Genomic DNA, 26,949 nt, shown 5'->3' on the forward strand with positions numbered 1-26,949 from the left:
GAATAGATACATCAGTAGTACAGAAGAGAGCCCTAAGAAACCTTAGTATACATAAAATCTATTTTTTAAAAAAGGAAGCAAAAAAGATCGTAAGTTAATTTGAAAAGAATGGACTCTTTAACATAGAGTATCCAAGAAATTGCCTGTTTGGGAAAATGTCATTATATATCAAAACCTCTCACCTCAAACTATACTCCAAAAACAAAACCAGAAAAACTACAATTTAATTAAAAATTAGGACTACCTAGGGGGAAATATAGACGACTATAATCACACTGTGAGCATGGACTTTCTGAGGAAAAGGTGACACATTTAAATATTAGCACACTGAAAAGTCTACAAGTCAAGAATCAATGTAGAAATTGTAATGTCCAAGGACAAGATGTTTGCAATAGCTATCTCAGAGAAGAGATTCATTCCCATAATGTCTAAAGAGCTCTTAGAAACCAGGAGAAGATGCTAACAATGCAATAGTGAGCAGACAGTTCACAGAATACCATGGACTACCAAAGCCGTGAAATATTATTTAATATCATAAATTAAGAAAAAAGGAGGGAAAGAATTTCAAATTGAAATAGTGAGAAAACCATGCCATGTTTCACTTGTCAAAGTAGCACAATTTGGTTTTCTTTTAAAATATTCATGCTGTCGAGATGTGTTGAGGCCAACACACGCAAGGGGTGAGATAAGAGTATAAACCAGAGGGGTGCCTGGGTGGCTCAGTCGGTTGAGCCTCCGACTCTTGATTTCGGCTCCGGTTGTGATCTCGGGGTCGTGGGATCCAGTCCCACATGGGGCTCCACACTCAGTAGGAAGTCTGCTTGGGATTCTCTCCCTCTGCCCCTCCCCCAACTTGCATGTGGCACACGTGTGCTCTCTCTCTCAAATAAGTACGTCTTTTAAGAAAAAAAAAAGTAAAACCAGAAAGCCGTTCTGGGGAAGATATTGGGAGCCATATATCAAGAAGAACCTTACAAATATTAATATACACTGACCCAGTTCATTTCCTTTGACCCTTAAAATTTTGTTCATTATTCTTTTAGGAATTTATTTTAAATAAAATACAGGTTATCAGTGAAAAAAATGGGAGAAAAACCCAACATTTAAGAAAAGGGTTACATAAGCTATGTGAGATTCATCAAATAGAATAATTTTCAGTCATTGAAAACCATGTTAATGAATATCTAATGACATCAGAAATGCTTGTAAAATAATGCTAAATGAAAACAGATTAAGAAGCTGATTTCATGTATTAAAAACGTATAAACGTACAAATAAACCAAAAAACATATACCCAAAAGTTAATGGCAATTAACTCTAAGTGATTTTTAAATTTTTCCATACTTCCCGAATTCTCAAAAAGGAGCATATGTTTGTTTATACATATAAATATATGTATATAAGAAATGTATTATTAAGCAAACTTGCCTTGTGCTTGCTGCACGATAAGATGATCTCTCATGTTTTATCATCAGTTAGGCAGCATAATTTGAGCCTTAAAATTAAGAATATCCCCCCGCAGTTAGGATCTCAAAGTGGAAAGGGATTCCAGTTATCTAGTCCAATGAATCCCAAACTTAAGTGTGTATCCAAATAACCTGGAAGGCTTTTAAAATACAGGTTGCTGGGTTTCTGATTCAGTAATTCTGGATGCCTGAGAGTTTGCATTTCTGACAAGTTCCCAAGAGATGCTGATGCTGTTGGTGTAGGGACCACACTTGGAGAACCAATAATCTAGTCAAACTTCCTGACTTATCAACAAATCCCAGATTTCTCCTCCACCACTAGCAAAACCCAATTGTCCAGCTACATCTGAAAGCCTCCAGTGGCAAGAAACCCTCTCGTGAAGCAGGGCATCCTAAGAACTTAGCTAAGACCTGAAAAAGATTGTACGAGCCCTCTCCCATCTCCCCTCGCCTCCCTTTAAGCAGGAGTATTTCCCAAATGACTTGGAAAGGGTCCACACTTACAGTTATTGGCTATTTTGTGGGGCATCATCTGAGTCATCTGGCCAGAGGGGGCAACGTTCAGGAAGGAGTCCCTCAGTTTATTGCTTCTCTTGAGGTAATAAAAATGTGTTGATGTGCGGGAAATGGCCCCCAAAACAGACTCAACACCCAGCACTAGTAAAATTTTAAAATGTACTCCATTTTAAAGGGGAAATTATATGCCGCAGTAGTTCTGTGCATTTTGAGTTGTCACACAAGAGCCTACTGTATGGGTGCTCTCCCTAATAGAGCAGAGAACTAAGAAAATGGGGCTGCTCTCCTTAGTGCTTGTCAGATGTTGTAAATCTCTTGAAAGGTCTTTAAGAAAATCATCAAGACCTCAGTTCATTGCCTGACCAGCCCAATTAGCAGAGAAATTTGGGTTCTAACTACAGAGATAGGGGATGCTGTCTTTCCATCAGGGATTGAAAAGGCAAGCTTCACCACGTCCAACTACCTCCTCCAATGGGCTCTGAGCTAGTTAACCCACTAGCCTCTCCCAAATAGGGGAGAAGGGGATAAACATCTTTTGACTCAAAATGAAAATATGATCTCCTACTTCTTACCTTCAGTGTCAGTACCTACAGTGCACTCTCAGTTACCTATAGCATTAGAAGCCACAAACCACATCAAAATCTCATGTTACCCAGCATCTCCAAACTCCTACCCCATCGAGACCTTTGTCAAAACTGCTGAAAAACCAAATGGGAGGGATCTGAGTTTCACTTCCTCCTCTTTGTCCTGGAGGTGCTAACAAGCAAATAAATTGCTCAGCTAGAGAAAGAAAAAGGAGAAGTAAGGGTCTTCCATCATCTAAAAAAAACGGGCTCTATCAGCAGGAAATGTAGGCAGTGCATCAGCTGCCGCTGTCTGCCCCAAACATAGCCATCTCCACTGCCAGAACATTCTCTCTCTCTCCTGGGTCGTGTTCAGCCATCAGTACTTCCACAGCCTGGGCTGTCAAAACGCCGTGCGCTGGTTCGGGGAGTAGCATGATGAAGAAGATGGAGTTCTTCCCCATAGGGGGCTCTGGTGCCCAGGAATGAGAAAAGGCTCACCACAACACAAGGACATGTGCCACAAGTCACTCTGGTCAATTAGTCCTAAATCACATGCCACAGACAAGCTCTGTCAAAGTCCCTCATCTATGCCTCGCTTCCGTGAATTCTGGAATAAACACATGCCCATAATAAGGCCCATAACACAAAATGGTACTTGATATAGTCTTGGTTTGTTCTTCTGAGGACTGCCACAAAAAGAAAGCTGTCCTCCCCTCCTGGAGCTCCCGGGTGGTGAAAACCAGCATAAGAGTCATTTGCATCTTCCATCACCCAGGTTATGCTAATTCTCCACAATGTCTTTTGGTTTCATCCTTGTCTTCCCATATCCTGGGGACTTCTAAATTTCAACCTGGCTCACCCTAGTACCGTTGTAGCCAGAGTCTCCCCCACTCCAACTTAACCTGACAAGAACTATGGAATAATTTCCCTGGAACTCTTTTCTTCATCATGTTGTTATTCTCCAGCTTAAAAGTTATCATGGTTCCCCATTACCTTGCATTAAACCTGGCCTCTGCCACCTCCCCTTGAAAACCCTAGACTAACTGCCCCACCTGCATCTCTGACCTCATCTCTCATCCTTTGCCCTGCACTCAACCTTTTCATACGTGGCCCTTCCACCCGGTGCCTTCCCTTTCTCTTTTCACCCATACATCTCCTTCCCTTCCATTCAGTTCTTAAAACTCTTCCTTGGTTGCTGCGTCCAGACTCTTCTCCTTCCTTACATTCTTTTTGACACCACTTGGTCTATGCCTACATTAATTTGAACTTGTGGATGGGTCTCTCTCTTCAAGAGTTCTTCTGTGGTTCTCTGTGGCCACACTGTCATTTCCAATAACATAGAAACCACGAGAATGAGCTCATAGATGGCTTCTTTTGACATACATCTTTCTCCTTCACCTCCAATGTAAGATAACAATTATTTAACTAACCGTTACATTCCATTTTACAGTTCACAGCGGGCTTTCATGGACAGTCTCCCATTTGATCTTCACAACAACTTTGTGAGGAAAACAGGACAAATGTTATTACCCTCATTTTACAGTTCAGCAAGCATGGTTTTGAAGGTTAAATGATTCGTCCCGAGTCTCACAGCAAAAAAAGCAGGAGATCAGGGACCCAAACCCAGGTCCTTGAATCCTAAGTGCCTTGTTCCCACATCATCTTCCTACTCTGGACATGTGTCACACTTGCTAAATGCTGATGGGCTGATAATGCAGATTAGTAATGTGCAGTGTCATCAGGTCACATTCAAATAGGGATTTAGCATTCTGAAGCCACGCCCTAAGGATAAGGTTGGGAAGAAAGGCAAAAATGAGAATTCACTAGTGTCTTTCACTTCCAACTCATTTAAAGTCTGAAGGAGAAAAAAACTCATAAAACCTAAAATTTAAAAAAAAAGAAGAAGAGGCTTTTAAAAAGAAAGCTGGTTTTTTTCCTGGAAAGCTAAGAAAAGAGGAAACACCTAAGGGACTCACTTGAAACTTTCCACATGATGTGGCTTGGGTCAGATGTCAGACTAAAGCCTCTAGGTTGCTTGAAGTTCACTGGTTGGTATCTCTGCACTGCCTGGACAGGAACGGCCAGGAGCAGTGGAAGCTAGGAATCCCAAGAACTGGACTCTAGCTGTTCTGCCCTCTCTGTGTGACCTTAGGCTAATCCAAGGCTCAAGAGAGCCTTGGGCCTCCATTCCTTTATCTGTCCTGCAGAGAGGTTGAATGAGATGGTCCCTGAGGTCTCCTCCGGCTGTGACACTTGGAGGATCTATGAATAGCAAGGACACAAGACAGGTGCGAGCTGATCACCACGTGGGAAGCTCACACCTGTCTCTCCCCAGTGTTTCCGCCCCTCAGTTCCAGCAGTGCCAAACTCCAGGCCCAGTGAGGGTCCAGTTGCCAATTTTAAAGCTGTTCAAGGACAGTCGTCCTTCTGCATGGGGCTCTTTCCAACCCGAAGCTGGCCTGCCTTCCTCCCTCTGCAACTCCCTCTCTCATAGGTTACTGAGATTTGCATGCTACTAATTCATTTATGTCCCTTTGCTTTTAGATTAAAATTACTCACAAGAATCAAGCGCCTATGATGATGGGGCCTCCCCAGAAGAGCAGCTTCTTTTCGCTGAGGAGGAAGAGCCGTTCAAAAGACTAAATAATATGCCAAATGCCAGTTAAACCAAGAGAGAAAACAAGAGACTGTAACACACACACACACACACACACACACGCACACGCACACGCACTCGCGCGCACACACACACACACACACACTCATCTCTAACCAGTGGAAGCAAAGCCACCCATCAGGAAGAAATCTTCATCTTGCCGAATGTGCTCTCTACTTCAACAGTGGACACACCCCAACAGAGCCAGTGCCAACAGAAAATTTTGAACGGACTTCGGGCCGACCAGGGTGTTGTTGGCTCGTATGACAACCTCCACATTCCCAGAAGGCCGTGAGTGGGACTTTCTGAGACTGAAGGAGAAATCCCCCTTTCTTCCCACCAGCCCTGCAAGTTCCCTCACGGACGTTCACAAGAAGCAGGCTGCAGGTTTCCTGCCTATATTGAGATCGGATGTGGCCAAAGGAAAGAGCTCCCATTCCAGAGAATTTACACAAAGGTCCCTCTGTACAGAGACCAACGGCCTCCAGCGCTCAGAGCGTAACCCTTGGCAGGGCTCAGCAAGCGCACGTTGGTTTCTTAGTTGTCCTTCAAGCAGCAACTTCTCCCTGAACTTGCTGAGGAGGCAGAAAGGCTGTGGAAAGCTGTGTTTCCATTCTTGGTTCTCCACGCTGTCAGTGGGCACTTGTTATTTTCCCAAAGGCTTCGGCTGGTGGCTGTGTGTTTGTTTAGAGACGGCTCCAAGAGCCCCCAGAGCAGCCTGCACAGTACACCTTCGATGTGGTATTTATTTTCTTAGTTCTGTGAACACCTGGGAGGGAAAGCAGAGAAACTGGGATTTATTTTTCAAATTGGTGTCATAATATTGTGTAAAAAGGGAAGAAAAAAAAAAAAAACCACCCCCAGTTTCTTTCTTTTTCAAGCCAAAGCGTGTTTCCTGTTTTGAGTTCCAAGCCCTGGTGGCAGACTATTCCTGAAGGCAGAGAAGATGAGAAGGAAGGGCCTTTTGCTGAGAAGACCAGGAGACAAACCCATCAGGTGGCTCCCACCTGCCTCTTTGCACCTACCACTCCCAGAGCATGACCTGAGGGCCCTTCTGATGGTCTTATGTGTGTGTACATATATGTAGCATATATATTTATATATATAAATATTTATTTACGGATGGACTTTTCCTGATTGAAAAAAAAAACAAAAAACATGTAGACGAGGAACAGAAAGTGGGAAAGAAAAAGTAGGTTCTTACTCCCCCATCCCACCATTTCATTGTCAAGACACATTTCCCCATGGCGAGCATGAAATTTAAGGGAAATGAAAATAGCTTATCGTAAAGAGATTAAGAATTCCTATTCTGGATTCTCAAAACAGCCATGAAAGATATGCTGGACAGAATTACTCTCCCACTTGCCGGAGAGAGATAGTGAGTCTCAGAAAAGTTGAGACACTTGTACATGGTATCTTAACTAACGTGGTTTGAGAATAGGTGCCACTAAGAGGATATGTATTAGAAGAATCCATACATCTTAGAATAGGGTCATTTCTGGTCACTGAAAAATTATTCCATTCGAATCCAGGTTTCCAGGGAAGGATGAATGCATAGCACATGTGTGGATGTGACAGGCCCACACAAGGAAATGAGGGCTCATGATGCTTCCCAGAGATTCTCTCTGGCCTGAACTGGTAAGAAATTGGTCTGGGTTGAAGGCACTAGACAGATCATCAGATTAAACTCTCCACATGTCAACTCGTCATGGTCGTCATGGCCTCTTAGTCTGGAAGCACCTCTGGCTGCAGGAATGGCCTCAGTTGGAGACTCACAAGAAGGACCAAGGCACTTTCTGCAAGGTGTTGCCAGCCGGTACCCAGAGGGGTCCCAGCAGAGCTCAGTAGGCTTCATGCAGCTGGTGCCAGCATTACCCTCCTTTTGCGAGGGCAAGTCTGTGTAGAGCTTCATTAGTAGACAGAAACATTTGCCTTAGCGCCTTTGCTCCATTGGACCTCCATCCCCTCTGAGATTTAAGAGGACACATGGGCCCACTCATCGATCCACTGAGCGCTCTCTAATCTCCTTGCACTGAGGAGGTTTGCACAAGGAAGGGAAATTAAGATTGTGTATATACACTGATCCTAACTCTGAAGGAAGCAATCATCTAGGACCATCCTGCTGGATCCAACAGTGCAAAACAGTGGGTGAGAGGACAACCAGGCCACCTGAAGAATGTCCTGAATGATGGGATCCTTGGTGATGGGACGGACCAACAAGTTCCAGAATAACAACAGGTACTATCTTGGAAGCCACTTGATTTTGAAACAGAGGCAGGTTCAGATTTGAGGTCACTGATTCTGAGAAATTTACAGAAGTTTTTGCATGTGTTTCAACCCCGATCCCCCAAGATTGAGGCTGTTGAGAAGTGGCACTGTGGACAGGTGAAACTAGTTGCAGAGATTCACAAGTCAGAGTGGCCCCTGCCTGTTCTAGACTAGTGCATAGGACTTGCAGTGTTGCCTGAGAGACATGTCCCAAAGCCTCCCTAGAGCCACAGAGTGGCAGTGGAATCGTACTTCCAATTTGGTAACCTCAGTAAGTCTAGTGGCATTGTTTAGTGTGATATTACAACTCATTCCTTAACTACTGTGGCCATGGTTTCTTCCTGTAGAGTACCTCACCATAGTGGGCCTCCCAGCAATCTCAGAGGTTGATGGAGAAGGTATTAATCTCCCGATCTTAATAATGAGACAGTGAAGCTTAATGAGGGTTCAGTGACTTCTCAAAGTCACACAGTAAGGCAATCAGGGCAGAATCCATTCCCTTAGTCTTCATCCTATTCTGATTGTGACCATGCAACAGACATGTTCCCACATGCCCCCACGGTTCTACCCTACCAGCAATAAAAATAATGAAACAGAAAATCTTCAGTACATCATGTTGTCCCTGGACTATTGAGCTGAGAGTTGCATCTCATTATGGCTTGGTCTTTGTGGATTTCCTCCAGTGAGTTGAGAATAGAGATAGGCTTAGTAGAATGATTATATTTCAGGTCAGAGACCAGCTCCTCTCAAGATAGTTCTTTCCACAGATGGAAAAGATATGTTAAAATTGCCAAATAAATTAGGAAATACTTGGCAGAATCTGGAAGAGCCTCCAGACTGGCGTTACATAACATGCATATACATTATACATATGCACATTATATAAGGTGACATAGTACTTAATGTGCTGTATATATTATGCAAATTACATATTTGTGAGTAATCATGATAAATATAGAGACCCACTAATCACTTTTTTACACATACTCAGTGACAGATTAGGAAGTTACTTTGCCAGAGAGTCTTAAAACTTACTCTCTCCTGCTGCTTTGGTTCCAATTCCTGACAAAAATAATTACATCAACTTTTCCCATCTCTAGCCCCCTCTCCTCTTGGCCAAAACCCTCAGTTACCTCCTGTCCCAGCTAAGCTGTACCTTCCATGGAGCACACCACAATTGGGTCCATAAAAATAGAATCATGGGGATGGGAAGGATCTAGACTTCCAGATTCCCCTGTGTCCCAGGCCTACACCTCAACATTCCCAGGCAAGTGGGTGCCTAATGTTAATATCAAAGGGAGAGAGGAGGGGAGAGGGGAGGGAGGAAGGGAGGAAGAGTCTACCAACCCTCCAAAGAAGGAAACTTCATAGTGTACCTTGGCTACCAGTTCCAGGATCCAACAATAACCAATCAGGAAGTTATTTCAAATGTCTAAGTCCCCACAGCATATCTGAGACCATAATTTCCTAAGATGTGTTTCACAAAATGCTAGTAGCCATAAAATGCCCCATGAAAACAGAGTTCTTTGATCAAGTACTAGCTCCCTTTCTAGGAGAGACATAGAAAGGCTTAACTCTAAGAATTCACAGTAAAGAACCATAGGGTCCTTTATTTGTCTGCTAACATCTATAGATTAGAAACACTGCCTTATGCCCACCATTTCTTCTTTTTGTTCTCAGTGGAGATGGGGACACCCAAGTAACCATCCTCAGCAATAATGTTCCAAAAAGTACTTCTCTAGGACAAGGAATCTCCAGTCTTAAGACACTCTTTAGTTTCTTCTGTGTGATTCTTTAATGAATTTTATTGTTCTCCTCTACATGTCTTCAAGCAAGAATCAAGGATCTGGACTCTTTGCCCCCCCCGGGGGGGGGGTGCAGGTGGGGCGGGAGGAGGGATTGGGGACAGAGCATAGCTGCCAGGTCAGACTTCATCTGTGTAGCTCCGGAGAACAGAACCAGGTCTAAACAGCACAGTCAGAGGGAGGTTGATTTGTATTCAATTTAATGACTTCTTTTGGAACTGGCCAAATATGGAAGGGGCTGCCTTCTGGGGCAATGAACAGTTAGCCGCTCTTATGGGAAGTGTTAGGTGGGGGAGAAGCAATGATTGATCTACCTTGTCCAACAAGCTATTGAAACTGGTTTTGTCAGCAACAATGTTAAGTCAGTATCTGTTACTCCGTTTTGAACAGCATACCTCAGTGTCCCCTGTTTTCTGAAAGAATGAAAATGACTCCCAGAGAGATTTCTGGATCAGTGGGTACTAACCAGTTAGACCACACCTAATATGTGGTGATCTCCCCTCAGTAGCTTAGAGTTAAAGGAATGAGGTACAGTATTTAGACGAAAAGAGGTTCTGCCTTTCTTACTGGGGTCCATATGGGCAGTGTGGAACTCTTCTAGTCCGACAAATACCAGACCTACATCTGGCTTGCAATAACCAGGAAAAAGAAGCCATCCCACATCTCAAATACCAATCCAGCTTTAGATAAAACAAGAGAGCAGAATTGTATAGAATTTCACATGGAGCCATTGTTTGTAGCTCACCTTGATGTCCCATCATGCTGGAGTAGGTCTTTCAACTTTCTACTATAGAGAGAAAACAGGAAAAGGAGACAGGAGAGGGAATTCCCATTTATTGCTTACTGGATACAAGGCACCATGTCAAGGTCTATTCATGTGCTGTCCCATTTAATCCTCAGAATAGCCTATGATATGGGCGTTGTACTTATTTCACAGATAAAGGAATTAGTGCATAGAAAGGTGAAGTACCTTGTCCAAGGTCAAAAAGATAGTAAGTAGTAACAGCTAAGACTTGACATGGATTTGTCTCACCAAAAATGTATGCTTTTTCTACTATACTTCAGTGCTTTTAACATCCTCATCTGTTCCCAACCCTGCGATCATTCTGGGTGAGGTTACATGGCATTGGCAGATTGATCTATCAGGTCCACCTCTGTATAGCCATCTGATCACGTTCCTACTAAAGAACTTACAGTGCTTGTTCACATTTAAACTCAACAACTTCTGTGGACAACTGGAACCCCAAACCTCAACTTTGCAATCAGATTGGCAGCCAAAACTTAAATCTTCGGTGTTTCAGATTCTAGCAGAATGGGACTTGTTTCCCAGGGCTCCCTAATAGATTTTCTGTTCAACTCCGTGAGTGGGAGAGCAGCAAGCAGCCTTCTCAGACGTAAATGCCATGGTCAGTGGTGACTGGCCTGCACGGGGAAGGAGGGCTGGTGTTGTTGACGGGAGCCTCCAGCAAGAAGGCTCTGCATGTGCTCCTCATTAGTGATAGGCGTGGGCTGGGCCATCTGTATTCCACAGGAGAACAGAATGGCAGGCTGCCTTTCAGATGCCAAGAGAAGCTATCTAATGGGAAGATCCAAAGAGCTCAAAAAGCAGACAGGCATCTTTCTTCACAGGGATCTCTGTGGGAAAAGGGACACAGAAAGCCAAGGGTTTTTGGAAATTAATGGCTTAACTTGCCGGGCACCACCACCACCCCCCGCCCCGGCCATCACTTCATTCTTCATGCCCATGGTGCAGAATAGCAAGCCGAGCCCTGCAGCCTCATCTGCTAGCTCAACTCCCTTAGCACCCACGATGAACCCACGTTATCCTGAAATCTGTGGCTGCAGTGGCAGGTGCATTATAACAAGGCACCAGAGTTTGCAGTGAAGCCTGCAAGTCTCCCAAGGGCCAGGAAGCACTGCAGCTTGGAGAGGCTATGTGATTGGATGCTCAGTGCAGATTCTAGAGAGAGAATCAGAAAACATGAGGACAACTCTAAATGCTCCAAATTAGGAAAATGCAAGTTGGAAGCAAAGAAGAGAACATATAACCCAGTATCAAGCATGTAGTAGGTAATGAATAAATATGTGTTAAATGAATAAACAGCTAAAGTGGGCATCTGTCCTTCTATCCTGGAATGGGTAGGGGAGGGGGAGGTAGAGGCAATGAAAGCTTTTTAACTAACAACTCAGGAACTTGAAACCACAGGATGTAGAGGGAGCTCATGGGGGCCTCTAACTACACAGACATCTGTTGAATGATGGACACAGCTAAATATGGATCATCAAAGGGCTTTCTAGGTCACATGGAGGGCAGTTTCATGATTCAGAAAATATGAAATTCAACTTGGACAGAAAGACAGAAATATTTGCAATCTACTTCTTAGCCATCGAGGCAGACTGGACAAAAAATAAAAAGGCAGCCCAAGTGGAGTTACAACACAGTAAGAGATCGACATAATAAGGTACAGATTCAAGAGATGAAAAGACATGGAGAACTGGATGTTTTTTTAGCAGATTTATTTGGGCAAGGGAGCTGAGCACTATAGTTCAAAAATGGAAGAAAGGACCAACAAATCCTTTAAAAGAAAAAAACAGCTTAAAAGTTGAGTTAATGGGAAGATGGACAAGTCCAGGCGTTAATGAAATTGTTAGTAAATAACTATCATTTATTGTGTGGTCCCAAGCCTATTACTTTGATGAGCACTGTTAACCTTCACAGGAACCCTAATGAAGTTGGTGGTATACAGTTCCCTACTTGACAAACAGGGAAACTGAGAAACAGAGCAAATCTCCTAGCGGCAGCTCTATCAGTATCTACCTTCAAAGCCAGGCCTGTGCCTGCAGGGCCAGTGCGGATTCCTCTGAGCTCCAAGCACAGTGGCAGGGATTTACTACCCCAAATCAGTCCCGCTACCCCAAATCAGTCCCGTGGGCACAACTCACTGACTTCCTTCTCCAACTGGGAATCGAGTCCCCAAAGCTGGAGCGGGAAACAGCACTCATCTGGCCGGCCGCAGAGGCCCATTGAGGAGGAGCAGATCGGGGCTGCCGAAGGCGCATGCACACCTTACCCTCCCTTCTTAGGCCCTCTCTCCAGAGGCACCAGCTGGGCCTTGTTCTAGGACCTGGCTCAGTCAACAATGGACAGCTGGTAAAGAACTCACCAGATCAGGGTGTTCGCATGATATGAAAGACCACCTTAAAGGATACAGAGACCATATTAAGGATCAGGAGCAAGTGAAATGAGGTCAGGTAGTCAAACATCTGAATTCAGTAATGGATACGTAAAGGTGGAACAGAGATCCGAAACATCTTTTTAAAAATCTCTTGGATAAATCATAATTTGGGGTAAGAAGACTGCTTCTAGAATGATGCAAAAAAAATTTTTGAACTTTCTCCTTTCCAAAAAAAAAACACAAAAAATCCTTTTAAAAATGGAAACTTAGCAAGAATTACAAGGTGAGTGATAATAAAATGGTAATCTCTTTTTTCCTTAGACAAGACAACAGGAAATTAATTTCTAAACCTCACAATGTAAATAGCAATCCAGAAAAAGATTCCAGAAAGTGTGCATTTTCTGTTGAGGGATTAAACATCAGTATGTTCAAAGTAATTAATGAACTTATTTTTTGTTCTATTTATTTTTTAAAAAAAAACTGGTACCAGTTGGTTACCAGAAAATGGCATGATCTTCAAGAAAAGAAAATTTTTCTTGGTGAGTATTTCCTCTCTCCCCATCTTTGAGGTAAAAGGATTGAGAACTAACTAGATCTTTTAACTCACAGCAACATACATCCACGGAAGGTGTTAATAATAGAGGATATCATTAAATTGCTGTTTGGGGTTTGCTATCATCATACTCTGCTACCACCAGGCATGTAGGTAATGATAATAAACCTAAAAGGATGAAGTAATCCCACCTCCCTCCCTCTCCCTGCCAGCCTCCTAAAGCTTCCCACCATGGCCGTCCAGGTTAAATATACTTTCCTGAATTAGAATATCTGGGCATAATTTCTTTTTATTATGGAAATTTTCAAACATACAGAAAAGCAGAGCCGTGAGTATAATGAGAACACATATACCTGTTACTTAGATTCAACAATCGTTACCATTTTGCCATATCTGTTTCATTTTTTTTTTTACTGAGGTATTTTAAAGTAAACTACAGATGTCATGACATCTCACACCAAAACACTTTCACATATATCATTATAGGGGATCCTTCTTGATGTGGGAAAGGCTGTGTATATCAAACACACTGCTGTCAGAAGATGTCTGGGTGCTCTGGTAAGCTCGGTCACTTCTCATTCACAAATAGAAGTTAATCAGGACATCACTCTAATACTAATGAGGAGAAAATTTTGGGAGGAACCCAAGGAAGGTCTTAGCTGTATTCAAAACGTTCCTGGTTGATGTAGAGAGAGGAAAGTCAACAGCACATTAACTAAATTCTCAGAAGACAAGAAGTGGGGAAGTGTTATAAGCACTAATGATACCAGAGAGAAAACTCAAAGCACTTGGAGAAGGTAGAAATTTACCTGAAGAGTGCATGTTCTTATTTTTGAAATAAAAATTGTTTAAAACATTGGTAATTACAGAAAGACTGGGCACAGGTAAAACAGTAAAACATTCTATCTGCAGATTCCTTTAATCATAGAAAAGAAAGTTGTGGTTTTGGCCTCCACCATGTGATGAACATGGCGCTAGACTGGGTGGGGCGGGGTAAGCTGCCAAGATGTACAGACAGGTCCTCCCCCTCTGCTGGGGCATAACTGAACTGGAAGTGCGTCAACTCCCAAGAGAACGTCTGGGAAGCTTGGTGGAGAAGCGTTGGCTCACTTATGCAGGGTAAGATATCATTTTCAGAAGGCAAAGAGTAAGGAAAGCAGATACCATTCCACTTGCTCTGTGCTTCGCTGCTGGGGTCAGGGCAGGCTAACCGCAGATGTTCTGAGCAAGATGGCGGGCAAGGTGGTTGGGTGGTTTGCTTACAAGAGTCTGCCGGCTCAGTGATTCTGCCAAACAAAAGAGAAGCAGGCAAAATGAGGCACAGCAGGTTCCAGAATGTTCAGCCTGTCTCCATCAATAAATGAAATAAGTTTCCTATTCAAAACAGCCTAGGTGGCCACAACAACTGGAAACCAAGGCCTGATACCCAGCCTGTGGCTGGTGGACCTAACTGAGCACCCATCTGGCTTTCCACGCATCAGGAGGAAAAGCTTCCTTATCCATACCCCCAGGGCACATCTACCTCTTTTTCACTCATGAAACACCCCACCACCCCTTCCCCCACACCATGGGGTTCGTAAGAAGAAGCACCTCCTTCTTTTCTCATAACATTGCTGCCATAGGGAAGGCAAGTCTCTGTTGATTGACTCGGCGATGAAAATTGTTTCCATCCTCCTGAGAGTAGGAACATGCTTTCTTCCCAGAGCGCCCCCTCTTTGGAAGCACACAGTCTCTCCTGAGCTCCCTCCTCCAGCCTCACCCCTGGTCCTGAGGAGCCCAGGATCCGCTGATGGGCGAGAAAACACATGAGCTCACTGGAGCTTATATAAGAACTCTTGGCAGGCCTTCCCCGGGAGCATGCTCACATTTGCCTTGTCTAGGCAATGTGATTTTTCTCTTCTCTATCTCCTCAGAACAGAGAGGCCGATTTGTCCTCCCGCTCATTAGTGGCTTTGTAGCTGGGAGAAGGAAGCACAGTATTCCCTCCTAAATCCCAGTGATTCAAACGGGCAGATGTTTTCTGAGGGGGAGAAATAGTATCTAAAAGAATTCACCTGCATGCCTTGAGCCCGCCCCCCCACACACACACACACACATACTGGTACTACCCCTTCCCTTGGCTCTTGTCTATGAGGAGCCCGTACGGCTTCAGTCACCCAGAAGAGCAGTGACAGCCGTAAGGGCCAAAGCTGCCTTGACATCTCAGAGGACTCCCACTCTGATGTCCCTTCTGAGATGTTTGTGAGCAAGGTCTAGGGCAGGGAGAGACAAAATAAGATGGAAACCCTCCTCTTCCCCCAAAGGAAGAAACAGAACATTTATGGAGATCTTCCAGGTGTTCCCCTTGGCAGGAAATTGATCCTGTGTCCTGAAGACTTGGTGAAAACTCCTTTCCTCTCCCAGATGCCATTGGTTTGAGGGAGGAAAGACAGTTTGGGGAAACATGGGGGAACTGCACTCTGGAAACTCAAAGAGAAGGGAGGAGAGAGAGAAAGAAAGGGAGGGCTGTGAACCCAACCTCCAAATTCAGCGGATGTTTTACATAGCTCCCAAGAGAAGGGATTTGGTTCTTCTCCTGCCCCTGAGGGAAGAAAAGGAGGTGGAGGAGCGGGGGGGGGGGTGCACCTGGCCATGATGGGCTCCCCTCTGCCACCCCCATCACTCCAAGCCTGGGCAGCTCAGGGCAATGCCAGACAAGACGGAGGAGCTCAGCCTTTGCCTCCTCATTCTCCTTCCTGAGCTTCACAGGCCGGGACCCAGGGTGCTTCATACCCACAGGCCAGTGGGGAGATGCCCTCTCCTCCCCCTGCTCCTCTCCCAGGGCCAACACCACCTCCTGCCCGACACCAAGCAGCAGTAGGGACATGGGCAAATGTCAGATCATGTCTCAGCTTTCCCGCCTGTCAGATGGGGCTGGAGACGCTGATTCGTACATTTGTTCATTTATCCGTCGATAAATATTGTGTTGTTAACCAATGTCTATTTGCCAGGCACTGGACCCTAACTTCTTAGCCTGTTTCAACACGATTCTCTTGCTTTTTCTCCATTTCCCATCCCATTCTGCTTTTCCCAACCTCCACCCACCCCCAATGCCCACTTCTTCCACCTTTTCTTCTTTCTTTTATTCTCATGATGTTTCTCTTCCCTTTTCTCCCACGATTCTATTTTTAGAGCTTTCATACATAAAATCAGAGGATCGCAGGGATCTTAAGGGGACATTTGCCCACTTTGTTATCTCTAGGCAAGGCTGTGCTGAAAAGGCCCAGGAAAGATCAGAGAACACAGTCCAGAGCCCAATTTAAGGATGTAATTTGAGTGTCTCACAGCTTCCGCCATCAAGAAATTATCCCCAGTGTCTAACCAAAACCCCTCTATTCAGTACTCTTCTCCTTTTTCTCTTTACCCTTTGAGTCACATCTCGGGCTTAGAGCACCTTTGTGGATATAGAACCCTTGGGAAGTTTAATGCAAAGCAACATAGCTGAACATCCCAGACCAGAGGGTATTAGTATGAAAACAAGAGAATCAGGAGCAAAGAAGGGACCAGAGGCCATGGCAGTGAAGTGGGTTTGACTTCTGTGAAATCAACAAAAACAGAATAAGCAATAACCCTCAAGCATAATCCTACTGGAGTCGCAATTTCGGACCGACTACCTCAGTTAACACAAAAAGTCCACTGAGCAGGGAGTTCTGGAATCAGTCCCCTATTGTTGGAAAGGCTCTTCCTTAGATGTCGTCGAGTTCAGCCTCACACGCTGAGTTGGTAGCCAGCATAGCACAAAGTCTGTGGTCTGTTGATTGTAGTTGAGTTACAAATGGTGGTCATTCAATCTCTGTTCCAATGTGACCATATACAAAATTCCCCTCCAAAGCCATTTTTCCCGGCCTCTGGGGAGGAGGCAGACCAGGTCTACACTTGGACAGGGCCTGGTGCACCAAATGTTGCTCTCTTGGATTTGTGTGAACCTGCCAAGGTGGCCCACGGTCTTATTGGAGACAGTGTGCCTAGTGAGTAGATCACCGGACAAGGAGGCAGATTTCAAAACCTACAGCATTTTCTTTCTTCCTTTCTTCTTCAGATGGCAAGAGGCAGGAGATCAAACTAAAGAGAAGAGGGTCCTAGAGCAAGTTGCTGACCCAGGTTCTATCACAGCTGCCCTCTTCCATAGAATGGGAAGAAGTAACCTTTTGTGCCTCTCTGTACCGTCATCCTCAACACTCGGTAGACACCTGTGAGAAAGTGTTATTGTTAGCCAGTAAGCATAACCCCAAAGAAGCCACTGCTAAAGGGGTTCTGATGGATGCATTTCTCTCTCTGCAGGAAACAAGTAAGACCCTTCTATCTTGGAAAAGTCTGGCCACTGTTCCATAGAGCTGCTGTGGAAGGAGCCATTCCATGTGCCAGGATGATCTGAGGGATGAAACCCTGCGTGGGAAACAAGAGCAACATGGGGAGTAGGCTACAGTGCTGTCTCAGCCACATGGCCTTGGACATGTCCTTTAGCCTTCTGGGACCTTTCTTTCTCCGTCTATCCAACAAGGGGGCTCTAAAGACTTTCCCTCTTCAACGATCTTGCCCTTACCTGGAGTAAATCCTGCGGCCATGGGAGAGGGGGTGGGGTCCTTGTTCTTAGGGGTCTTCCAGCAGGCCCAAGGCTCCCCCGAACCCTGCTACCCTGGAGGGCTACTCTTCGCCCCTTAAAGAATCTTCCCTTCCCTCTTCAGGATTGATCATGCTCAGAAATCAGCTGATCTGGTCGGCCAACATAAAAAAAAAAAAAAAACCGACAAGGAAACTCTTTGGTAAGCCCTCCACCTTTACACACATGCACACACACAAACACACATACTCGATCCCTGACATGTAAACATTTTCCATTCTGTGGATACCCTTTCTCATTGCCAGTGTGTTAGGAGAGAATCCATTCCTACCAGTGGAAAAGCACCACTTCCTTTTAGAGAACTTAGCTAAAGTGCCGTGTTTGGGGGTGACCCTGGGCATAGGTTGAAGCTACAGGTCCTAACGCACCTCACCTGCGGCCCAGAAATGCAGACTTACCAGCCGAGACTGAGGCAGTGACTGGGTAGCACAGTGCCAGGGTCCCGATCCTTCGCTCCTCACTCGTCCACCTCCACTGCCTCGTCCACCCGTTAGATGCGCTACTCCGTCATGGTGGTTGCCTGCTCGAGCCTGCCTGTCTGCCTGCCGGAGTGCCATGGACTTGTTTCTGTAATGTGCCGTGTGTACGTGTGTCCTGACTCTGTGGTTTACTACAAATAAACCTGACAGCGGACCGCTGACCTCTGACCTCCTGGTGGTTTCTTTCCAAGCCGCGGCTCGAGAAACCGAAGTTGTCTGATCAGCCACAGGGCGCCGGAGACGAGCGGGCTGCCCGAGGCTGGTCTGCAGCCCTTCACAGGTGCTCACTGCCACGGGCTCTGCTGATACGCAGGGACTGGGATGAAGGGAAGCTCTCTGTTGCCGCTTTCCTGGTGTTGCAGGAGCGGGAGAGGGAGCCAAAAATCCTATTAAATAAGCCTTTACTAAACATTTCATAGTCCTCATTTCATTGATATCTGAATGCTCCCCTATGAAGGGATGAGCATTTTAGAGATCAGGAAACAGAGGCTCATAAGTGGTCATTAACTTGCTCAACAAGTAACATAATAAGTAACCCAGTTCTTCTCTCATATCCCAGCGTTCTTGCTCTTTCCACTCCACCAGTGTTTCTCCGGGCGGGGGCCAGGGACTGCTAACATCAGAAACACCTGAGGTCCGGATTCCTGAGCCCCTGTCAGACTTCCTGAGTCATGGTCTCTGAGAGTAGGACCCTCAGATCTGGGTCGGTACGTAGATCCTTGTGCCCACCATGCCGCACCCTGCTGGGGGGACGGGACCACTCTGCGAGGCCCAGGCAAGCCAGCACTTTAGCACAGCTCGGAAACTGGAGTCTGTGGAAGAGCGCCATGAGACAGAAGAGACCCAAGGGGAGACAGATCTGGGAAGAAGCAAGGCTGTGCACTGCACATCAGAGTTGGCTGGCCCCTTGCCCCGGAAGGAAGACCCCAACAACAGATCCATCAGCTCGTCTCCAGGCTGAGCGGTCTCAAGCCAAGTGTTCAAAGTCACACTCGGGTGGGGCTAGGCAAGGGGGTGTGGGCTCAACCCGGCAGCCTCGGGGACAGGGGCTTACAGTGAATGGTGCAGCCCCTACTGTCTTTTCGGTCGCCATCGCCCTGCCCAGCCTGGCCTGAGGCCAGTCCCAGGATCTGAAGAGCCATCGTCTTCGCCTCTCCAGCTCCTTCCCGCCACAAGTGACCCAACGGTGTTCCAAGACCCAGAACTCAGGCCCCAAAGTCTGTCTTCTCCGTGTCCAAGTTATCATCCTTGGGGCGGGGCAAGGACTCGGGCCTCGGGGAATTTCACCAAAATGTTACTCACTCCTACCCATTCCCTCCCCTTTCCACCTGGATCTGCCGAGCTCTATTTTGTGCCCTGGAATCCAGGTGGAGGTTTCTGAAATGATGGTGGGGATGTTTGCGGCGGGGCACTGTGAGACAGATGCTGATATCACTCCTACTGGGGGCAGGACAAAATTCTGGAAATAGCTCCACGGCCGCTCAACTGGAGACAGTCAGCTACAGTCTCACCCGCGCCGCTGCAACACTATGTGGGAAAAATATTTTCCTCAAGGAAATGGCTTTTCTGGAGTCAAGAAATCAAGAAAACACCTCCTGTACAGAATTTGATGCAACCAAATCAGCAAAACATTTAAATTATGAATGCAGAAAGTGGTTTATGATACAGAGCCCTTATAGTGAGAATTCTCTCCCATCTCTGTAGCTAGGGAAAGAATTGGGTAAACAAGGACAATTCTGGTCCATTCAAGAACAAAGGCCCTTAGCAGTTGTGTTCGCATTTTAAACAATAGCAAAGAATAAGCCATTTGCTGAAGCATTTACAAGATTTTCTAACACACGTGACCATGTTCCTGCTCCCTCCCCCACTTAACAGGTTACTGTGTGCCTTTAAAAGTAACAAAACTGCCTTTGTTTTCAAATAGTCTTCCTTCCTACTTTCCATTAAACCAGACTATCAATTATTACAGAAATATTTCTGAATCTAAAACCTTCAAGCCATTCAGAGAGGGAGGAGAAAGTCAAAGAGAGCCAACGTGGCAAGGATCTTTCAGAAAGAAAGATCAGAGAGGTTCGAAGGAAAAATAGTGGTCTCAGATTGGAGGGCTTGCAGAGAGCACCGAGTCTGACCTCTCAGCCAGAGCAAGACTCAGCTTTACAGCCCCTGTGCTGTGCATGGTCACCCCTGCCTCAAGACTTCTGCTGATGGGCAGCCTGCCACATTTCCAGGGAGCCCCTCCAGAAGGCCTCTGAGCCTTAGGCAGGCTCCTATTCCACCCAAGTCTGCCTCTCATTGACTCCCATCCACTGGGCCCCAGCTGGGCCACTAGCAACCCAAAATACATCTCACCTCTGCTGTAGGACAGGGTGCAGATACCTCCGAACAGCGACCTCGTCCTAACTCCTTTTCCTCTCCAGACTAAACATCCCCCGAATCCTTAAATCATCCGTTACATGTCATGACTCTCAGACCCTAAGCTATTCTTTCTCTGGAACTTTCTCTGGAACAAAAACAGTTTGCCAAGGTCCCTCTTAAAATGCAATTCCCAGAACCGAACCCAGTGCCCCAGAAACGGGTCGACAAGTGCAGAGCCACATCCCACGCTCTGGACTCTGCATTCGCTTCCCTTGGCAGCCGGATGGCTCTGCTAAGGCAACCCCCTCTCACGGCAGCCATCTCCCACCTCCCGTGAGCGCCAGTCACTACTTTTGGGGCGGTGTTTCACTGATCACCAAGTCCCTTCAGAAACACGGCCTCGTTTACTCCTCACCACAGCTCTGGGAGGGTGATTAGAGATGAGGAAGCTAAGGTTCTTCCGAGGCCGCATGGCCAGGCCTCACACCCTGCCCTGAGCCTGTGGTTCCAAGCCCTTGCTCCTCCACACACACCCATGTGGCCTTTTCACTTGAACTTCTGTTAAGGCCAAGAAAGTCTCCCTGGCTCCATTTGTTAGTGTCTACTCAAAATCTTTTCCGGGGCACCCGGGTGGCTCAGTCGTTAAGCGGCTGCCTTCGGCTCAGGTCATGGTCCCAGGGTCCTGGGATCGAGCCCCCGCATCGGGCTCCCTGCTCAGAGAGGAGCCTGCTTCCCCCTCTCCCTCTGCCTGCCGCTCCCCCTACTTGTGCGCTCTCTCTGTCAAATAAATAAATACAATCTTTTTTAAAAAATCTTTGTCTTTTTTCCGTTCCATTTTGTCTTGTTAATTTCTGCCCATCCTCGAACCTGTCTAGATCTTTCTGACTCCCATTTCTGCCGCCCCACATGTTAAAGGGAAGACAATGGGCCAAAGAGAGAAGCAGCAGAAGAGGTTGAAGGACCAAACGAGGAAGGAGGAAGGAGCCGGAAAGGGAGCATCCCGGAGAAGAATGGGCAGCACGGTGCAGCATGTTGGGGGTAGGGGGAAGACTGCGTTCCAAAGCCCACCACCTCCACGGGCTCTGCTACCCTACACAAGCCACTTAGCCGCTCAGAGCCTCACTTTCCCGGGAGGGGTGCCGAACTAGTCCATTCCCGAGACTTTTCCCAGTCTCATGACTCTAATGTAGAAAAGGACCTCATCGTTAGTCCAGTGGATCTTCTCTTTTAATCCAAGGACTCTGTTGGACATCAGATTTCACTCCAAAATATTTCACGTGGTTTTCTTTTGCTACAATAAAGAAAAGCAAAGATGGCTAGGGGCCAAGGCAAGCAACATCTATTTCATTTGATGGCCAGCCCTGCGTTTTAGGGGGTGGGGGAGGGGAAGGAAGGATTACAAGAGTTACATCTCAAGATGTCGGAGCCAAAGACTAAGGAATCCTCAAGGGGGCCGAGCCAGAAGCTCTGCAGCTGTCACCAGACACCCTCCCCATATTATCAGAAGGCCAAGGGTCCCACAACGAGCAGTGGCCACTGAAATGTCATGAGAAGGGAGAGAACGTGTTACCCATCTCTCGTGCACCTTCCTGGGGAGGTCACATGGCAAATGGTCTCGGATCATTGTGCTAAGATGGGAAATATCATCCCATGGTCTTATTCTTCTGGAGCAAAGCTGTTCAATAGAAATATAATGTGAGCCACATATGTAAGTTTACCTTTTCTAGCAGCCACATAAAAAGGGTAAAAGGGAGCAGGTGCAATTAACTTTAATAAAATATTTTCTTTAACTCAAAAATTTCCCAGATACTATCATCGTCATATGTAATCAATATAAAAGGTATTAATTACTTAATAATCAATTAAACACTTCAATACTTGAAGTAATTTTAAACAACTTTAAATAATAATTTGAATACTTTGAAATAGTTAATTTAATACTTAAATACTGAACATCATTTTTTTGTACGAAGCCTTCAAAACCCAGTAGTTATTTGACATGCCAGTGCTAGCCAGGGGGGAGTAGCTGCTGTGCCAGACAGAGAAGCTTGAGGTGCTCCCACCGCATCTGGTGCTCCGCCCCCCCATAACCCTTCTCCAACCAAGTGATAACTGCCTGCTTCACGTTCTGCATTATCCATCAGACTGGAGGAGGTCTAGGAGGGCTGGGACCGGGAGTTAACTGGTATGTTCCCGGCTCCCGACTCCATGTTTGACATGGATATCATAGGACTTTGATGGACATTTGACAAGGAAGCAAGGAAGGAAGGGATGCAAGCTCTGCTGTGTAAGCAGTACAGGGAAGAGCTTGGGTTCGAACCTAAGGATCTGACAATAAAACACATCATCATTTCACTTGATCTTGCCTTCTCCTAAACTTCTGGAAGCATTATGAAGAGAGCACAGTCTCAGTGTCCCACAGACTTAGACTCAAATTCCAGCGAGGTGACCAGGGGAGATTTACGGGGAGCTCACTGCAGGGGTTTGGGAGTGATTGTGTGCTATTTACCTTACCTCTCTTAGCCCTGATTTCCTCATCTATAAAATGCGGATGATAATATTTACCTCATAGGTAACTATGAAGATGACATGTATCTTGCAAACATCAGACTTTCTGTAAATGTTAGTTTGCGTTCCTTTTCTAATAAAATGGAAATAAATCATTCCTATCTGGCCAAGTTTGAATCCTGCAGCAGCTTTGTCCCTATCGAGAGAGGGAAAAGTAATGAAAAGCAAACCAAAATTTGAGAAAGGGAGCCAGCTCCTACCATCTGCCTCCTTGTTTGTTCTTTAAAAAGCTCCACAAAATGCAGATCTAGCCAGGGTAGCCCGTGAATTATGAGGAAGCTAGCAATCCCCTTGCTTTTCCAGCAGGTAGCTACGCACTGTCCTTTCTTCTGACCTTTGCGTCAGGGATTCCAGTCTTTAAACCTCCTCAGCCCCAAGCCCAGTAGAATCTGCTTTTGCTATTCTGAGCTCAGGAGGCTGGAAGCACTTTGAACCACATCTGGTGCAACCACCCAGGTGGAAAAGGTGCCCAGGAATCGCTCAGAGAATCGCTCAGAGATTCCATCCTGAGGCCTGAGTCTTAGCTGGGGTTGATCCTCAGGGAAGGCAATGGTTTCTTTAACCAAGAATCTCACATGAGCTCAGGAAGAGGGACAGCTGGGGAAAGCAAAACTGCCATTGTCTGGATAAGAAAGCAGTTATCAAAATTAAACACTCCCTCCCAGCTTATTTCTGACTGTTCACCCTCCCCTCACACACCCCCTCTAGAGCCTTCTCAGCTCCAGGCCTTTTCTGGCACAGCTCCTCGGCCTGCTGGGCCCTCCCCCTCCCCTGTCACCACCACCCTGCTCCTCCCCACCTTCACCTGTCACTAAGCCTTGCCTCACTCAGTCCTACCACCGCCATGACCAACAAGTATACCACACACACACACACACACACACACACACACACACACACACCCCATCATCACACAGGCATACCTATCACCACCAATACCACACACTCACTCCCGGATTCACCACCATTGCTTACTCCCTGCGTACACACTTACTCCCTTGCACATATACACAGCACCCCCCACACCACAAACACACGCACACACGCACAGAGGAACATACACATCAATTGTGTCATACACCTTCCACTGCCCCCCCAGCCTTATGCACACCCAACACAGAAGCAGAGTAAGTATCCACCTCAGAACATTTGGTCTCCTGGGTTCTGAAGATTTATCGCTTTCACCTTGATTAGAGATATTCATATACAAACAACTTAGCTTCCCTACTGGACTATGAGACCCCTGAGAGTCTGTTTCTCTTCTTATTTTTGCAAACTGCACAGCTCTTGGTCAATAATTATTTCCTTTTTTTTTAAGATTTTATCTATTTATTTGAGAGAGCGAGAGAGCACAAGCAGGGGGAGGGGCAGAGGAAGAGGGAGAGGGAGAATCTTAAGCAGGCTCCATGCTCAGTGCAGGGCTCAACATGGGACTCGATCCCACGACCCTGAGATCATGACCTGAGCTGAAGTCAGATGCTTAACCGACTGAGCCACCCAGGCGCCCCTCAATAATTATTTCTGAATGAATAAATGACTCAATTAATCAATCACTATGAGTCCGTAGGCCCTAAATGAGGTGAGGGGAGAACCAATGGTGTAGGCCCTGAGCCGGCCTGGCCCTGGGGGCCTGGGGGGGGCGGGGGGGGCGGGGGAGGTGCTGTCTTTCGTGGCTAGTCCTGCCTGATCCTGCTCCGCTGCCTCGGTTTCATTCCAAGGGAAATATTTGTTCTGTGAGCAAATAAAATGTGAATATGTTCTAATCTGTTGCAAAGATACACAGAGCTGCCTTGGGCCTGATGCTTAGCTCTCTGAGGGCACTTCAAAGAACTGCAAAAATAAAATGTCCCGGTGAGGGCAGGAGATGTAACTCTTCCCTTCCCAGAGACAAGGGCAAGGGAAGACTGGGTATTAAGATTCCCTTTGAACATTTCTAAAGGAAACCTCCTCCTCCTCCAGGGGTGCCTGGCTGGCTTAGTCAGTGCACCATGTGGCTCTCGATCTTGGGGTTGTGAGTTCAAGTCCCATGTTGGGTGTAGAGATTACTTAAGAATAAAATCTTCAAAAAAACACAAAACCAAAAACAAAACAAACCCTCCTGTGGGCCTGACAGGTCATCGTAAGGTTCTCTTTCCCATTGTTCCTCAGACTCAAAAGAGCCAAAACCCCACAAAAACACATCGCCACACACTCACACCAGAAAACTTTACTTGATGCCCACGGTTAACTAATGGAGAGTATACCTCCCAGAAATGCACGTGACACCGAACTTCTCCATCTCCCTGGCCCTCTGAAGCTAGCCTTCTGCCCACCCGAGCATCACACACACACCATGGATCTCTGTTTTAATCAACGAGCAGAATGCTTGGAGACATCAGGAAGAAAAAAAAATTCCTACCAGCAGAACTTTAGGTTGTATTTTGTTTGTTTCCTACTAAGGAATTCTTAGAAGTTCAGAACCTTCCATAATAAGCTGTCATCGGATACAGTTGTTTCCGAATATGGCCTCAGGTTTGATTGCAGGGTTTTTAAACATCTGACCCCGGAATGCAATGTTTCAGTGTTCACTTAGCCCAGCCCTGCCCCTGTTTACAGGCTGGGACAAAAAAACACAGCGTCGAACTATCAGTTAAGGAAACCCAGGGTGCGCAAGTGCAACCATTTAGTAAATGCCTGAAGAGGGATGACTTCAGTCCCTGCAGTAGGGAAATACAACCCAGGACTCCCCCTGCATCTCCATGCTCTGGAAGTTTGAGTCTTCCAGGTTGAGCTGTCCTGAGGTCAGGCACACCTATCTACGATTCCAGTTCAAGAACAAGCCTCAGCCCCACTTCTTAGGGCACCGTCTTAGCTGCCATTTGCAGATCCTTACTTGGTGTTTGAAGCCTCTCCACACACTGCAGGTGAAAAATATTAGTGTCATCCTGTGCTTCATTTCACAATGGGGGAATCTGAGGCTCAGAGAGGCCAAGCAACTTGCCCAGCGTAGCCCAGCCAGAGTCGGAATTCTGATTTGCTGACCCCAAAACTCCTTCCCAGGGGACTGCTTCACCAAGAAAGCCAGCCTGCACAGAACTTCAGGAAGCCAATGTCTGCTTATCCCTACTAGTTTGTTATTCAAAGCAACTGCTATTCTCTCCCTCATTAGATCCTCTATTTTTTAACACATGCAATTTTTAAAAATTTAACACATGTAAAAGCAACACAATACTAACCCAATCAATTCAAAAGACTTTTTGAAAGCCTCTATGTTTCCTTTGAAAATGAATTCCCTTTTAGATTCCCCCATTACAAAGTAGAATCGCAAGACCTCTCTGATTCCTTTACAACAGCCCTGTTCTCTGGGCGTTACTACCTCTTCCAGGGGCCGCCAGGTGGACGCCTCCAGAGCAGCCCCTCCTTCAGCTGACCACTGTCATTCACAGTGGGAAGGGGGCAGCGGAACCTCCTCTGACATAGGCACCAGGGTCTGGCCCCTCTCCAGCACGCATACCTATACTAAAACTAACACACACACACACACACACACACACGCACGCACACACACACAGATTGTCATGGTAGTGTTGTTTTTAACCTCAAAAAATTGGAAACAGCCTTATCTCCATCCGCAGGGAAACAAGCAAATGATGTTATAGCCATAAGAAGGCATACTAGGCAAACCTTAAAGATGGAGTTTATGAAGAGTGTTTAATGCCCTGGGGACATGCCTATAATCTCAGGCAAAATGCAAAGTTATATATTAAAAAATATATCTCCATTATGTAAAACAGTGAAGAAAAAAGCCAGGGAAGAAATATGTTTAAATGTTAACAGTATTCATTTCTAGAATTATGGGTGCCTGTTAATTTTGAATCATTTTTGTATTTTCCTAATTGTAC

At 46.0% G+C, this 26,949-nt stretch overlaps 1 protein-coding gene across 7 annotated transcripts in view; it reads left to right on the forward strand.

The window, feature by feature from the left end:
- DGKG (diacylglycerol kinase gamma) overlaps positions 1–18,306 on the forward strand; it is a 211,295-nt gene extending 192,989 nt beyond the window's left edge. For 4 of the 7 annotated variants that reach the window (XM_028101002.2, XM_028101003.2, XM_028101004.2 and 1 more), the window contains 2 exons: positions 5,093–7,442; positions 17,327–18,306. In XM_028101002.2, the coding sequence (XP_027956803.1) occupies positions 5,093–5,191 (99 nt within the window). In that variant the 3' untranslated portion in view covers positions 5,192–7,442; positions 17,327–18,306. Of the gene's footprint in view, positions 1–5,092; positions 7,443–13,492; positions 13,565–17,084; positions 17,238–17,326 lie in introns of all 7 variants that reach the window. The other 3 variants (XM_088025108.1, XM_088025111.1, XM_088025117.1) reach the window with 3 other exon arrangements.
- The last annotated feature ends 8,643 nt before the right edge of the window (positions 18,307–26,949 follow it).

The sequence above is a fragment of the Eumetopias jubatus genome, unplaced genomic scaffold (assembly GCF_037043125.1).
Source record: "Eumetopias jubatus isolate StellerSeaLion01/CBP00866 unplaced genomic scaffold, mEumJub1_p1.0 scaffold_1, whole genome shotgun sequence".
Lineage (NCBI taxonomy): Eukaryota > Metazoa > Chordata > Mammalia > Carnivora > Otariidae > Eumetopias > Eumetopias jubatus.